General features: G+C 41.2%; 1 protein-coding gene across 3 annotated transcripts in view; it reads left to right on the top strand.

Moving 5' to 3' along the window:
- Window positions 1-13,235, top strand: part of LOC105259264 — a 59,822-nt gene that overhangs the window by 33,829 nt on the left and 12,758 nt on the right. The window contains exons 1-2 of one of the 3 annotated variants that reach the window (XM_011271104.3): window positions 2,048-2,103; window positions 5,220-5,491. In XM_011271104.3, the coding sequence (XP_011269406.1) occupies window positions 5,359-5,491 (133 nt within the window). In that variant the 5' untranslated portion in view covers window positions 2,048-2,103; window positions 5,220-5,358. Of the gene's footprint in view, window positions 1-2,047; window positions 2,104-4,239; window positions 4,714-5,219; window positions 5,492-13,235 lie in introns of those variants that run through there. The other 2 variants (XM_025414844.1, XM_025414843.1) reach the window with 2 other exon arrangements.

The raw sequence follows: 13,235 nt of genomic DNA, 5'->3' as shown, positions 1-13,235 counted from the left end.
CATGTGGACGCGTGTCGCGCGACGAGCGATAACACTCCCCACCGCGGTAATTGCCCCGATAATTAAGCCGCTTCATTAATCGCGAGAGACCTTAAACTTTAGACTTTTCTTCCTCGGCGTTTCTATACCGATGGAACAGATATATTTATATACATAACTGATGTTTTGGCTATGAATCATTCTCTATAAGCATACGCTATCTCTCATAGATTCATTTTAACGACGTGGTATGTTTATGTACATGGCGTACATAAACATGATTTTCATAAATACAAAGTATAAATTTCGCCTACATGGTTCGATGATAACTGGATTGAATTTTTACAAATTTACGCACTTATCTTTATATATTTTATTAAACCAATAGTCTTCAATCATCATCACTTATGGTTGACGAGTGTGCTCACTTTAACGGTTATATGAAATGAAAACCCTCTTGTTGGCGTGGAGGATTCTACCATCGGATGAATGAAGAGATAGTGTACTTTGCTTAGAGTTACAAACAGGCGCGACGATAACTTACACGCACGTCATAATTTATTATCGCGAGTTCTCCTGCTCCAAAATTGCGTCAGATATTGCGAGGCCTCGAAATGCATGGCCGCGATTTGTCTCTCTTTTTCTTCTCTCTACGGTGTATTTTATCCTGGGCTGCAAACTGTAATCGACGGAGTACGCGAATCAGTCCATCACGAGATCATCGTGATCAAGGTATACGCTCGAGAAACAAAGTAGCGGGGATTCTCCGACCGATGACCATCGTTCGCCCACGCGACCGCGTCGTTCTAAAAATATACAGCCCGGTCCTACGGTGCTACCGGTTTTAAATCTCGGACGATTGCGTTGCGCGATGCTCTTTCCACCGAAATAAAACGATAGACAGACGACGAGATTGTGGAAGAGATAGGAGAGAGCGAGAGCGAGAAAAAGAGTGAGAGGGGAGGAGGGGGGGAACATGGTTGCTCTTGTCGAAGTGTTTTTTTATGACTCTCAACTCGCGGATCGTTAATCTTGATCACCGAGAAGCACCTGCGACATTGACTCCGATCGGTTCGGGAATCCTGAAAGTAATTAAACTGACATTTGCATCTGCGATTAATAGATTCGGCGAGATATCGCGTCGATCGAAAATCTTTGCACGATGGAAAGCCATTCGAGCAGCCGATTATTTATTTATTACAATCGTTATAATCGCGTTTGGCGGCTAAAATTCGATAAAATTTCCAAAAATTGATCAATAAGAAAGTGATGCGTGACGCATTTAATCAGAGATTTCGCTGATATCATGCCTATAATCGTGCTATCTCTAAACTACTACCAAAGGAACAATTTTGTCGGAATTATTGATTGAATCGGATATTGATTGAAAGCTTATCTAGAACTCGATAAGATGTATTTTATTAGAACGTGTATATCAAAGAAAATGAAGTTGAAGTTTTTTTAAGGAAATTTAACGATCTCGAGTCTTCTGTGATTGCATTTTATAATGCTTCTTTTCAGTCAAATCTCTCTTATTTTTCTGTAACGATAATGTGACAGATTGTGTACTTTCTATGCCTACTCAGCGATCTTAATCTAATCTGTCAAGACATTTCGTTGCTTATATTGTGTAACATTTCGCAATTTCACCTTTCTCATATATCTCTTAAATAAAATGTACTTTATTCGTAAAAAGTATTAGAAAATACTCTTCAAAGTTCTCTCGAGACAAAATTTAATCTTGTTAAAAGAAATGAATTGTCGTATAATGATGATACTCTCGTCCCTTTTATTGATGTCACCTCCTTACTTTCGCATATATTGAGACAATGGTTTCATACTCGTAGACGAAGTTTCGTAGAAGTGGTGCTTCTCGTAACGAGTAATTCCCATGACAAACGTTCGCGATAAGCGTATGCGTATCGATTGGCGAAACTCAGGCTCGAGGGATATCACTGATCGCCAATGATTTTGCGGCAAAATTATCACCAATGTCGAGCTCCACCGTCTTTTATAAGTATCGATCCATCGATATCAGACACATCATTCGTCGTTGAACGATCTACGGCACAACATCTATCTAACATCTCAGCGCACATCGACTCCGATTTCCACGATCTATAGGTAATGTCATCTCTCTGTAACGTCATCCCCGACGTGCCGAGATTCACCTGGCCTTTAACTCCCGCATCTGATATCCAATGACAATACCTCTCCCCTCCCGTCTCCACTCATAGCATTAATCTCTTCCCTCCCCCTCTCTCCCTCCTCTCTCTCTCTCTCTCTCTCTTCCTTCTCCTATTTGTGTACGCAGACACGTAACATACTGCCAACAGACCTAGATTGTCCCTCGATTCAAGTGGCGCGCACGTTTACGCTCTCGAGACTGTTTAACGCGCTCGCTAGTGCACATCTCTCGAGTCTATGTTACGTTATGCAATTCAGCATGTGAATGGAAATTCGCAAGTACTCGAATTCTTCCACGATTTAATTTGTGCGCCAGTCTTATTCGAGCAATGCTGTATATTTTACAAGTGCTAAAATCAAATATGTCAATATCGAGAAAAATTTTAAAGAATACATACACAATGCGTTTTCGTTTAGTACGCTTTTCATCGCAAAATGCGTAATTTATAAAATTCGCTAAATATTATGCGAATTGTATGTACAAAGAGAAAAATATTAATATTAGTATAATATCAATTTCCTTGATTCGCGTTGAATATGGGATCTCGTATTTATTTATACACTCGCACTCTGTAGTTAAGTGTGTGTGTGTGTGTGTGTGTGTGTGTGTGTGTGTGTGTGTGTGTATGCCTGCATGTATGTACACGTGTATGCATCGTGAATCAGTGCACGCGATAGGGGCATATTGTGCATTTTTATTTCTCTCTGTTTGTCCATTCATCGGTATTCTGTACGAAAAAAAAATTGTAACGTACTGCGATATATATATATATATATATATATATATATATATATATATATGTACATGCATATGTCGTGAGCATCGTTTGCGTCGTCATAAATTATCGGGAAATTGAGCACCCCACTCATGTGTTTGTTCGCTCATCCGTTCCTAATTAATTATAAGCATGAGCTTATTAACTCCGCGTAGTCATTCGAGCGATTCGAGTTAATCTTTGACACTGCAGACTGATACTCGTTATTATCTGAACGTCTATTATAATCGTCGGAGAGAGTATAATCAACAATTATCATAACAATATTACCGCAATAGTGCTTATCATTAATATCGATGACGTACGATTCGCGATTTCGCCACTGCACACGAATTACTCGAAACTACTCATTTACTAAAAAAAGGAATATCTGGATATTAAAATTCCAGTGAATTAAACTTGCATAAAATCAAAGAATTAAAATCATTTGGAAAACGAACGAAATTTTTTTTTCTTTTTTAGCTTCTTCGAGAATTTAATTCCTTCCTTTTTTTCTTAATCGAGATAATGCAAACAGTTTCGATTGGCGGTAGTAAATCCCACCCCTGTACAAAGGTCGCGCTCGGTCTCGCGTAAACTGCGCAGTTGCGCTCGAGTGTCATACGCGCCTTTACTCCGGTAGTGTTCGCTCGTGTGCGGGGCCTCTCACTCTCTCCCTCGTCGAGAGATCCCATTGCTACGTGCTACACGCTCCGCTCTCGCTCCAAGATCGTGTCGCGCGCGCGGCGCACTGCAGAAATGCACTTGCGTCTTCCAAGCGCGCAACGAGTCGCCCTCGCGTATCACGTCTATCAAAAGCCGCAAGACGTAATGCGAAATATATAGACGTGGGAACAATGTACGCGATATTTTCTCGTAGCAGAAAAATATTTATCCTTGTCTAATCTCGATAAAGGAAAAGTAGCGATCATACGTCTTCCTATTAAATCTACTATTAAATGAATACGATTTTGTCCTTATTTTATCGCCCGCGCAAAATCTCGATCTCCCAACATAAATATCCTGGAATATTAAAAAAATACGTTATTCGAGTCCATAGGGCACACCCTCCCCGGACGCAGCGTGTATCTGGCGACTGCAAACGCATGATTGCAGTAAATATTGGCGTTCAAACGGAGCTCACTCGCGACGTCCGAGGAGCGGATAATGTATTGTCACGCTCCCCGCGCGCGCGCGCCCATCCCCCACCCCGGAGTAAATCGACTACCCTCCCCAGGCCGCTTTATTTTTCGCCACACGAGAGTTGCGCGCGCACGTCTCCCCACCGCTCGACCAATCGGCCGCGCGAGCGGCAGCGGAGTAAGGGAAGAGCCGGTTGTGCTGCCGCGAGGCAGAACGTGCGGATCGACTGACTGTGAAAGCACAGCATCATTACCACGCCAGACCTCGAGGAGAACAGACGTGTTTCTCGTTACTCTGACCTCAGTCGAGATCTCGTGTCGCTCGTAGTAGTTTACCGCCCGCTCTCGTCTCTCGCCGTACTCTTGTTTTCGGCGCGCCGCCGATTTGACACGCGTGTGATATATCGCGCCAAAGAAGAGACCGCGGACCCGGTGGACCGGGTGTCGACGATTTTCCGATCTCGTCGCGTTCATCTTCGCACGCGCCTCCGAGGCTCACGTGACGGCTCGCGCGACGACTCTCGCCTGTGTGTTTACTCTTGCGAGTGAGACGTGAATCAACTGGTGCGGCTGTCAGATCACTGTGAGAAGCAAGGACGTTGAACGCTTGTGCTTTGACGAGAGCTTTCCGCTTTTTGACTCTCCTCGAGGTGAGAAACGTCGCCACGTCGCCTCTTCGCAAAGTTCGGCGTACGTCGAGCTCGGTGTTGAAGTTGGCCAACGATAGCTCGCGGGAAGGGGACAGTTTCGTATCTCGCGATTCCCATCGAGGCCAAGAGCGCGAAAGTGAGATTCTCGAGACGCAGATTTCCTCGGATGCACTCCGATTTGATCGGTCGCGCGCGAAGAAGAATAAAAAAACTCTTTCCTCCGGTCTACACGCGCACACGCGTACACGTGTATACGCGAACCCTGGGGGCTGCTGCGTGCGCGCACCACGTGCGATCCACTACGATGAACGTTGGAAGCGTGCGTGCGCCGGTGAACTGAACGGTCACGTGCGGCATCTAATACGCGTTCTAATACGCGCCGCGCGATTCATTGCGAGGACTTGTATGTAGATAGACATCGTTCGAGACTCTGAACGAGGGCGATCAGGTGCGCGGGAAGAGTGTGCAGTGAGCTCGACCACGAACATTGTTTGCTTTCGTTGCAGTGCGTCGTTGCGGAGCGAGAAACTAAACGGAACTCCCGGAGTGCGTTTACCTGCGCCTACGTTCGAGGACGAAGAGAAGAAAAGAAAAGAAAAGAGAAGAGAAAAGACAAGAAGAGAGGAAGCGAAGAAGGCTCTAACCATGGCGATACCATTCTTGCCCGGCGATGACAACGACGAGGGAACGCAAACGAGAGAACAATTGATGCTGCAGCTATATGTAACGCTACACAATGCCCTTCGGAGCAGGAACGCCCACCATCCGTCGCGAAATCGTGAGTTGTACGAATTTATAAAATTTTTGCACCTTAGCGTCTCTTTCTATCTCGCGAAGTACATGCGGGAAAAATCAATGATTTATCGGACGAAAAAGATGAATGCGAAAAAAAAAAGAAAATAATTGTCAGACAATTGTCTTGCGTGCTTGAAACTGCACTCCAGCAACTCGATTCGAAGATTAATAATGAAATTATTCGTCATTCGTGCTTCAAATGAATTAGTAACTGTATGTAATAAAGAAAGGAGAGAGAAATTTTTGAGACCGATTATCGTGTGATATGCTTGGTATCATTGAATTGTGTGATTAACAAACCATAATTTTGACTGAAAAAAAATTTTTAAAGTAAAAAATTATACATGAAAATGATAAAAATAGATTGTTTTTGTTCTCATAGAAGTTCTCATAGATGTTGCATAAATAGCATAGATAATAATATAGATATAATAATAATAATTATTATAATAATAATAACAATAATAACAATGATAACAATAATAATAGTAATAATAATAATAATAATAATAATAATATAGATGTAGGCTAGAATTTATTTATTTTATTTATTAATTGTATTTGAGAAAAAATGTGATACTGACGGTTTACTGACGTATGAAAGATAAATGTTACCTTTCCTGATATTTTGTAAAGCGATTATCGTGAGAGTACCGATGCGACCTCTCTTCGCGTCTATCTATCGATTGCGCGACGCAATTGTTGGAAATAAAGCGCAATATGCGCTATTCTCGTTTATGATTGTATACTCGTAGATTATAAAGCAATAAGCAAAGTATGGAATATAGTATGGAAAAAGTAAGATATAAGAAGTCTTGATTTTTTGTAAAAATATCACAATTACGATTGATTAATAAACTTCTAAATAAAAACAAGACAGTACAAAAAACAAAACAATCTCTTGATCTCGTTCATGATGATTTCGCAAACTCACCACTTTCGTTAAAGCTACTACTGGTTGTAACGATGCTATCTAAATTTTAAAGACGTTAAAATTACCCGAATATCAAAGCCATTAGATTACCAAAGCTGTCAGAATTGGAATAGCGCAACGAGAGAATGGTCGATAACATCTCGGACAAAATTCTGGAGTGCAACACGTGGTTGTGGCGGGGAACAATTCAGAGCAGCGCAAGAAATATGAGAGGGATCCACGTATGACATTTTAATTTCTGCGCCCAGCGTTATTAATTTTTTCTTTCGCGTTGCGAATAATTCATACAGGCTGTTTCGAAAAATATATTTGTCAACATGCGTCGTAAAAATTTATGTTCCCATCGTGACGTTCAAAATGATCGATTGAAAATATAAATATAATATTGAAATTATATGTACACTTTTTGTGTTTCAAATAACGAAAATTTAAAATATATCAGAGAAAAAAGAGAAAGCTATAGACCGTTACGCATTTACTAAAAATGTCAAACCGTCCTTTCTTGACCTGCTCTGTTGACAATTGGAGAAACTTTCGGGTTTTTCGCATATGTTGCATCACATTGCCGAAAATTGCATTATTGACTCGGGTCATTGTCCTTGTGAATCACCGTTGAAACATTCGGTCCAGCAAAATCTTAAAAACCTTGACTTTCAACTTTGTACGATGACTCGAGCCTGTATCTTTGACGTCATTCTAGACGTAAAAATAATAGGACATCTTCAAGCATTATCCTCGCGATAAGTAATATCCTGCTATCATTCTTTTGGCATAAGTTACATCATGTTGGAAATAGTAATATCCTCACAGGAATAATTTATTTCACTTTTATATTTTTGTGCGCTTCTAAATTGTATCTTAAAATACAATCAAAGTTTACGAAACTTGCATATATTTTTCGTCGTAAAATATAACACTTGAAATAAATCTATAAATTCTACTTCAATAAAACGATTATTCTTTTACATTTACGAAAACGTATAAAGATATCTATAAGATATTTCATTCAATATTGCATCAACATAAGTCCATTTCTTGATATTTTTAACAATGTTTTGTCATTTTGGAAAAGAGTATGTGCGGATTAGATGGCTTTCGGAAATAAATACTGCATATATTTACATATAAATATAAATTATTCCATACGCGGAGGTGCAATTTTGCGTTTAGAAAAATCGCTCGTAGATCTATTCGATGGAATATCTCTCGCGAAATCTCGATGGCTCATATTCGGCTCACTGTAAAGTTGAGCTTTACGAAAGTACAGCACGAGAGGGGCAGTTCTATACTGCACGCGAATAGAACAGATGTAACGTGGGTGTAGAGCATCGAGCGAAACAGAAAGAGAGAAAGAGAGTACGGCAGACGATGTCCGGCCATGACCCTGCCCCGCTGGTCGTGCCTCCTTTACGAAGAAAAGAGAGGAGGCCAGAAGAGCGAGAAGGTTTGGTGATGCGTACGAGGAGGATACGAGCGCGAGAGAAGGAAAACGAAAACGAAAGAGAAAGATCACTGGTCAGTCGCAGCGCACGCACTAAAACACACTATAAAATTATGCGCAGCCGATGCTGCGACGAAGCCCCGAATGTCGATCGTGCTAGCGCATCTTATAAAAAGATTGCGACTATCGCGATATTATCGATTGCTCTTTCATTCTCTTCGTTTTATCTTTTCTCTCTTTTTTTCGTCGCTTTGTAAATTAAATAGACAATTCGCGAGAGATTCGATTCTCGTTAAAATCTCGAATATGTGCGTGCGAAATGATTTCGAAAAATTTTTTATTTCTGAGTAAAAATTATAATATCTCGATCAAAATATGTGTAAAAGGTTGATAGTCGTGCGACTTGTTGAAACTGATAAATCTCCATCAATATTGGAACCTCCCACAAATGGAGCAACATCACGATTGAAATTTTATCGACAAACGACAAACGTCACAAAATTTGCTTACTTCAATTTAATTGCAGTTTGATAATCGTGATTGAGAAAAATCTCTGCAGATTATAATTACGTAAAATACGTGTATATCACTTTGATGCATTAAAAATATATTGAGAGAATCAAGTAGACTACAGTCGCTACCGCATATTACACTTGGTGGCTGGAATCGTTAATGAATATCATTTGTACAATGAATAATTTATGGAGATTTAATCTTTCGCGGCCGTGATGGATAATGTAATCCGCGGATAAATTCCCCGCTTTATTGTATAATATATTTTATTGCATTTTGTGTGCCCGGTATACGAATAAAGCTGTACGTCAGGCAGAACATAATTATGTCCCACAGACAATAATCAAATCTTCAATCGTAATATATCGTTTTAATGCGAATACACGCTCCTCTTATTTTACCATGCGGGTAATTTTCGTTTACTGGCCAAATTGTGAAAATTCAAAAACGTTGTCATTTGATTGACGAATATTCAAAGGTTATTTGCTATTTATTCTACTTATCAGAGAGGATTCATTCTCTATAGCTTAATATATAATATAATTATCCATAATTGATTTATTAATTATATAATTAATTCGTCAATCAATCTATAATTCGTGGAGATATGTATCTCCTCTTTTTCGAAGCTGATGAAATTTATTAAAGATAAAAGATCTTTGAGAGGGCAATTGAAAAATAAGAAATTAGCATTCTTCATGTATATCCAAACATGTAATGAACAATTGGAAATAATGTATCTCGCATTTACATCGGATTATGTAGTCAACGCATCGAACCTCGGGATCCATCGTTGCGCGCGTTTAAATCACACGTTACGATGCTCGCGGGCCATTATTTCACGAACGGAAATAGTGCCGGGCCCGTGCGCGCGAGGAGGGTCAATAACCATAGTTGCCGCGCTTTCGCGAGAGAAGATGCAGAATTGCCGCCGCGAGCGCCCGCTCGCTCGGTTGCATCAAATCGGGGGTTGTTATTTATAGGAACAGCTGTGGGCAGTCCCCCGCGCGCGCCTAGAGTCTTCTCGTAACACATTTGCAGAAAACTTCCCCCTCGTGTCGTCGGCAAACGCCTCGCGAAAGCGCGATGATCGTCGCGATTACGCGCGCGCGAATATATTTTAAGATCGCCACCTCTCCGTTCCTTTTTAAGGGAAAGATACAATCGATCCGAACGTCGCTCGATCATTCTAATGGGATGTTTACTCGAAATCGAGCGCCGAAACGACGCTGCGAATTAAGCATGGCGTATGATTCGACTCATCTCTCGCATCTGCCTCCTCTCTGCGCCTCTTTCCCACAAACAGGTCTGATAAGAGCCGAATCAAATGATCGGGATCATCGCGCGCTCTAATCGGAGGAGTTTGATTTCTCGGTACGAGAAAGATCGGGTGACGTTCGTGTAACGCGATACGCACTTGACACTGAACTTGGTATTACGTTACTCTCTTTCTCTCTCTCTCTCTCTCTCTCTCTCTCTCTCTCTCTCTCTCTCTCTTTCTCTCTTTCGTAAATCCTCTTGTAGCAGCTGCTCACAATTTTGGACTGAATACCCATCCGCGCGCTAAAATCACCCTTGAAACTTGACATTTCTCGAATTTCTGCAATTATATAATATATAAAAATCATTAATTACATTAACGTGGGCGCTTTTTCATCATCGACAAACCGAGCGTGAAAGCCACGACGACTATGACTTGCTTGTTTTATCGAAGGATATCCCACTTAGAGTAGCGGCGGACGGGATCGATGCCCGTCGAGATGAGAGAACAGTGACTGGAGAGTCTATAGACTTCATGAAATATTGAAAGGAATTCGTCATTGCAGATTGCCGGGTCTCTCCACCGCTTCCCGCCATTCATATATACTTGGCGAGAGCGCGACTGCTATTGACAGAATTCTTCAAAAATTCATCGCATCCCTCATTCGCGCGGACGGAGATCCTCCGATCCTCCCCTGCCTCCCATCCTCGCATCGACGATCCGTTATCGTCGGAAGCGCATGTAAACCACGCTTTATCTCGTCGCAAGGCAGACACACTCGAGGGCACGACGCCGCTTCTTTTTATCTATTCGCCCGACGAGCTTATCGAATTTTTCTTCCTCCCTCTCTCGCTTTGTTTCTTCGTAGTTTTTCTCTCGGAGAACGCCTCGTTAAACGTCGATAAATCAGCATCACGCGCGAAAAGCAAACGATAATAAACGCGTGTTGTAGCGGTTTCCGGATCGCGGACAGACGCGGACGTTTAATTAATTGTCGGTGCGGTCGTTGGTCGTTATGCAAGCGTCGCTGATTGAGATAAAAGAACGATCATTGGAATACAACGTAATAATGTGGTTCAAAGTAATGGAATAGTAACAAGAAGTCACTCTAGATCGCACCTTTTTTCAGTCTGTAATTATCAACCGTGCGTCCGTTCGAGATTCTATATATAATGACGCTTAAATCTGTTATTACAATTACATAAGGATAGTTAAAGTTGAATAATTGGTGCGTTTTACGATGAAGTAATAGCGGCGGATTAGAGGTATATAATCGTCAATTCAGAAAAATGAGCGCGAAAAAACGTGTAGATGTTTCCCAACAATTTTCCGTAATATTTAAATAACATACGAGTCGTTTTTCCGCTCCTTTTTAAACCGTTTATGAATCATTTTGTAATCAACGTTTGTAAATGAGGTCGTTCCCCGCAAATGAATATTTATCTTCGACGGACGCGCATCTTTCCGGTTTGTTAATTCCAGCGCTGATTGAAGCGGTCAACAGGCCTCTTCGCTAATTTTGGTGTAGTACTACTAACTACCTGCAGCGACATTAATAATTCATCGAGAAGATAATATCCGCTCTTTGCTCCTCCATCGATGCACCAGCATTAACGCGCGGTGCAAAACATTTTTACGGTCTCCTGAAGCAGCGCGTTTCTGATAGACCGCATCAGATAGGGGCACGCGTATCCACCGGCTCATGAAATTCGGCAGATCTTATCTACGCGAGCCTTTTCCTCTCCTGCGTCGCCGAGATTCCGTCCCGACTCTCGCATTATATATTTATCGCGATTTGTCATCAAAATTTTATCGAGCGTGAGTCAGGTGCGCGTATGCATTCCTGGGATCCTTCGACGCGCATCGCGGAACGAATTGATTTTTTTTTCTTTCTTTGCACATCTTTAGTTCTTCCAAATTGTTGCTTTGGTTCCTCCCTATCTCCATCGCGTCACAATTCAGTTACTTGATGAAGTAACTTGAGACATGCACGTGAGTCATATTAAAAAAAAGAGAGAGAGACTCCGTATGTATATTAATTAAAGTCCTTCGCAGTTTTTAAAAATAATTTCTGATTGCATGCGCAACGCTCGTTGACGTTATCTTTTGCATATTTTGATGAAATATAGTTAATCAAAAGTTCAGTCCTTTCTTAAGACGTCCAGATGCCACGCTGATTAATGCAGTGGCTTGTCCTTGCGCGATCTTTGTAAAACGCACTTTTCGAGAGTTAAAAATAACGATAAAGATACAACGATAATAATATCCGCGCACGGGCATTCGAATAGATTCTGATTTTACTCTGACGAAATAATTCTAAATGTCATATAAGAAATATAATTTATTGAAAAATTTAAATTACTATCATTCGAATTACAAATTATTAAATTATAATAACGGATGCAAGAAACTTTAATTTTGTTATTACGAGAAAATGCGAAAGAGAAGGATGAGAAATGCGACGAGGCTTAAAAATAGGAGACTGACAAGTGACACTTCGTAAGAAGCACGGAGCGAATAAATATTACTCTCTTATCTTCATCGCTTTGTCCTTTACCTTCGCGTATGACTGATGGACTCGAATCACGCTCCGCAAATTTATCAGGGACAACGAAGGAGAACGGCTCGATGGGGAAGGGAAAAGGGGGAGGGGGACCGTGACGAGGAACACGTGAGACGAACAGGCGATAAAAGAATGAGACAATTGCGAGGAAGTGCAACGGGCGTACAATGGAAAAGTGGGGAGGGTGGGTACTTTTTAATTTTCGCGACTCACGAAATGCATCCTGCGTCGCACGTGTCCCGGAGCGCGATTCGAAGAGCCGGTCACATGCGTCTTTGCATCGCAGATCGTTGCCTCTTCGGCGAATTGCCCTTCGCGGAATCGATTTCCGCTCGCGCGCGCGTTTGCCCGCTACAAAACTCGTCTGATTATTACCGAGTATTCGCGAAATAATGACGGTGGCCGGGGACGACCGTTGCGTTAATAATCGTGATTGTTGGACCGACATCGAAATTGCGGCCGCTGCGTAAAGCCGCGTTCGTAACAAATCGATGAACGCGAACGTTCAAAAATAAATATCAAAATAAACGTGGAATTAATTATTAAAAAATTTTGCATTTTATTTAAAGAATTTTTTAAAAAACTTTGTACATTAAAAAAACTTATTTGAATCGATCTTCAATATTGTCATGATATCGATTTTATAAATATTGAATATTCTACTTATCGAAGGTATTTAAAAATATACTGAATAGTCAACGATAATTTAATTTCCAACCAATTGGGACAAGTCGAATAGTTATTAGAAATGCATGCCTAATATCGTTCGCGTCGTAACCGTGCGGTTGACGTAACATTATTGCGGCATATATTTTCTTTTTTTTTTTAATAGCATTTCGATTGCGCGATACCAGGCGGGATAACGCGCCTGGTAATATTGTCGGCATGTTAAAATCGCCGATAGATAATGACGCCTTTTATTAATCAGCTATTAAACGCAATGCGCCGCGAATCCGACAGATCGACCTTTCTGTTCGCCCCTCGATCGATCGACGGTGCATCGCGTTACGTGTAA

This window comes from Camponotus floridanus, unplaced genomic scaffold (assembly GCF_003227725.1).
Source record: "Camponotus floridanus strain SB8 unplaced genomic scaffold, Cflo_v7.5 scaffold9, whole genome shotgun sequence".
In the NCBI taxonomy this organism is placed as follows: Eukaryota; Metazoa; Arthropoda; class Insecta; order Hymenoptera; family Formicidae; genus Camponotus; species Camponotus floridanus.
The sequence above is the reverse complement of the archived record's forward strand: the minus strand, read 5'-3'. Positions and strand labels throughout refer to the sequence as shown.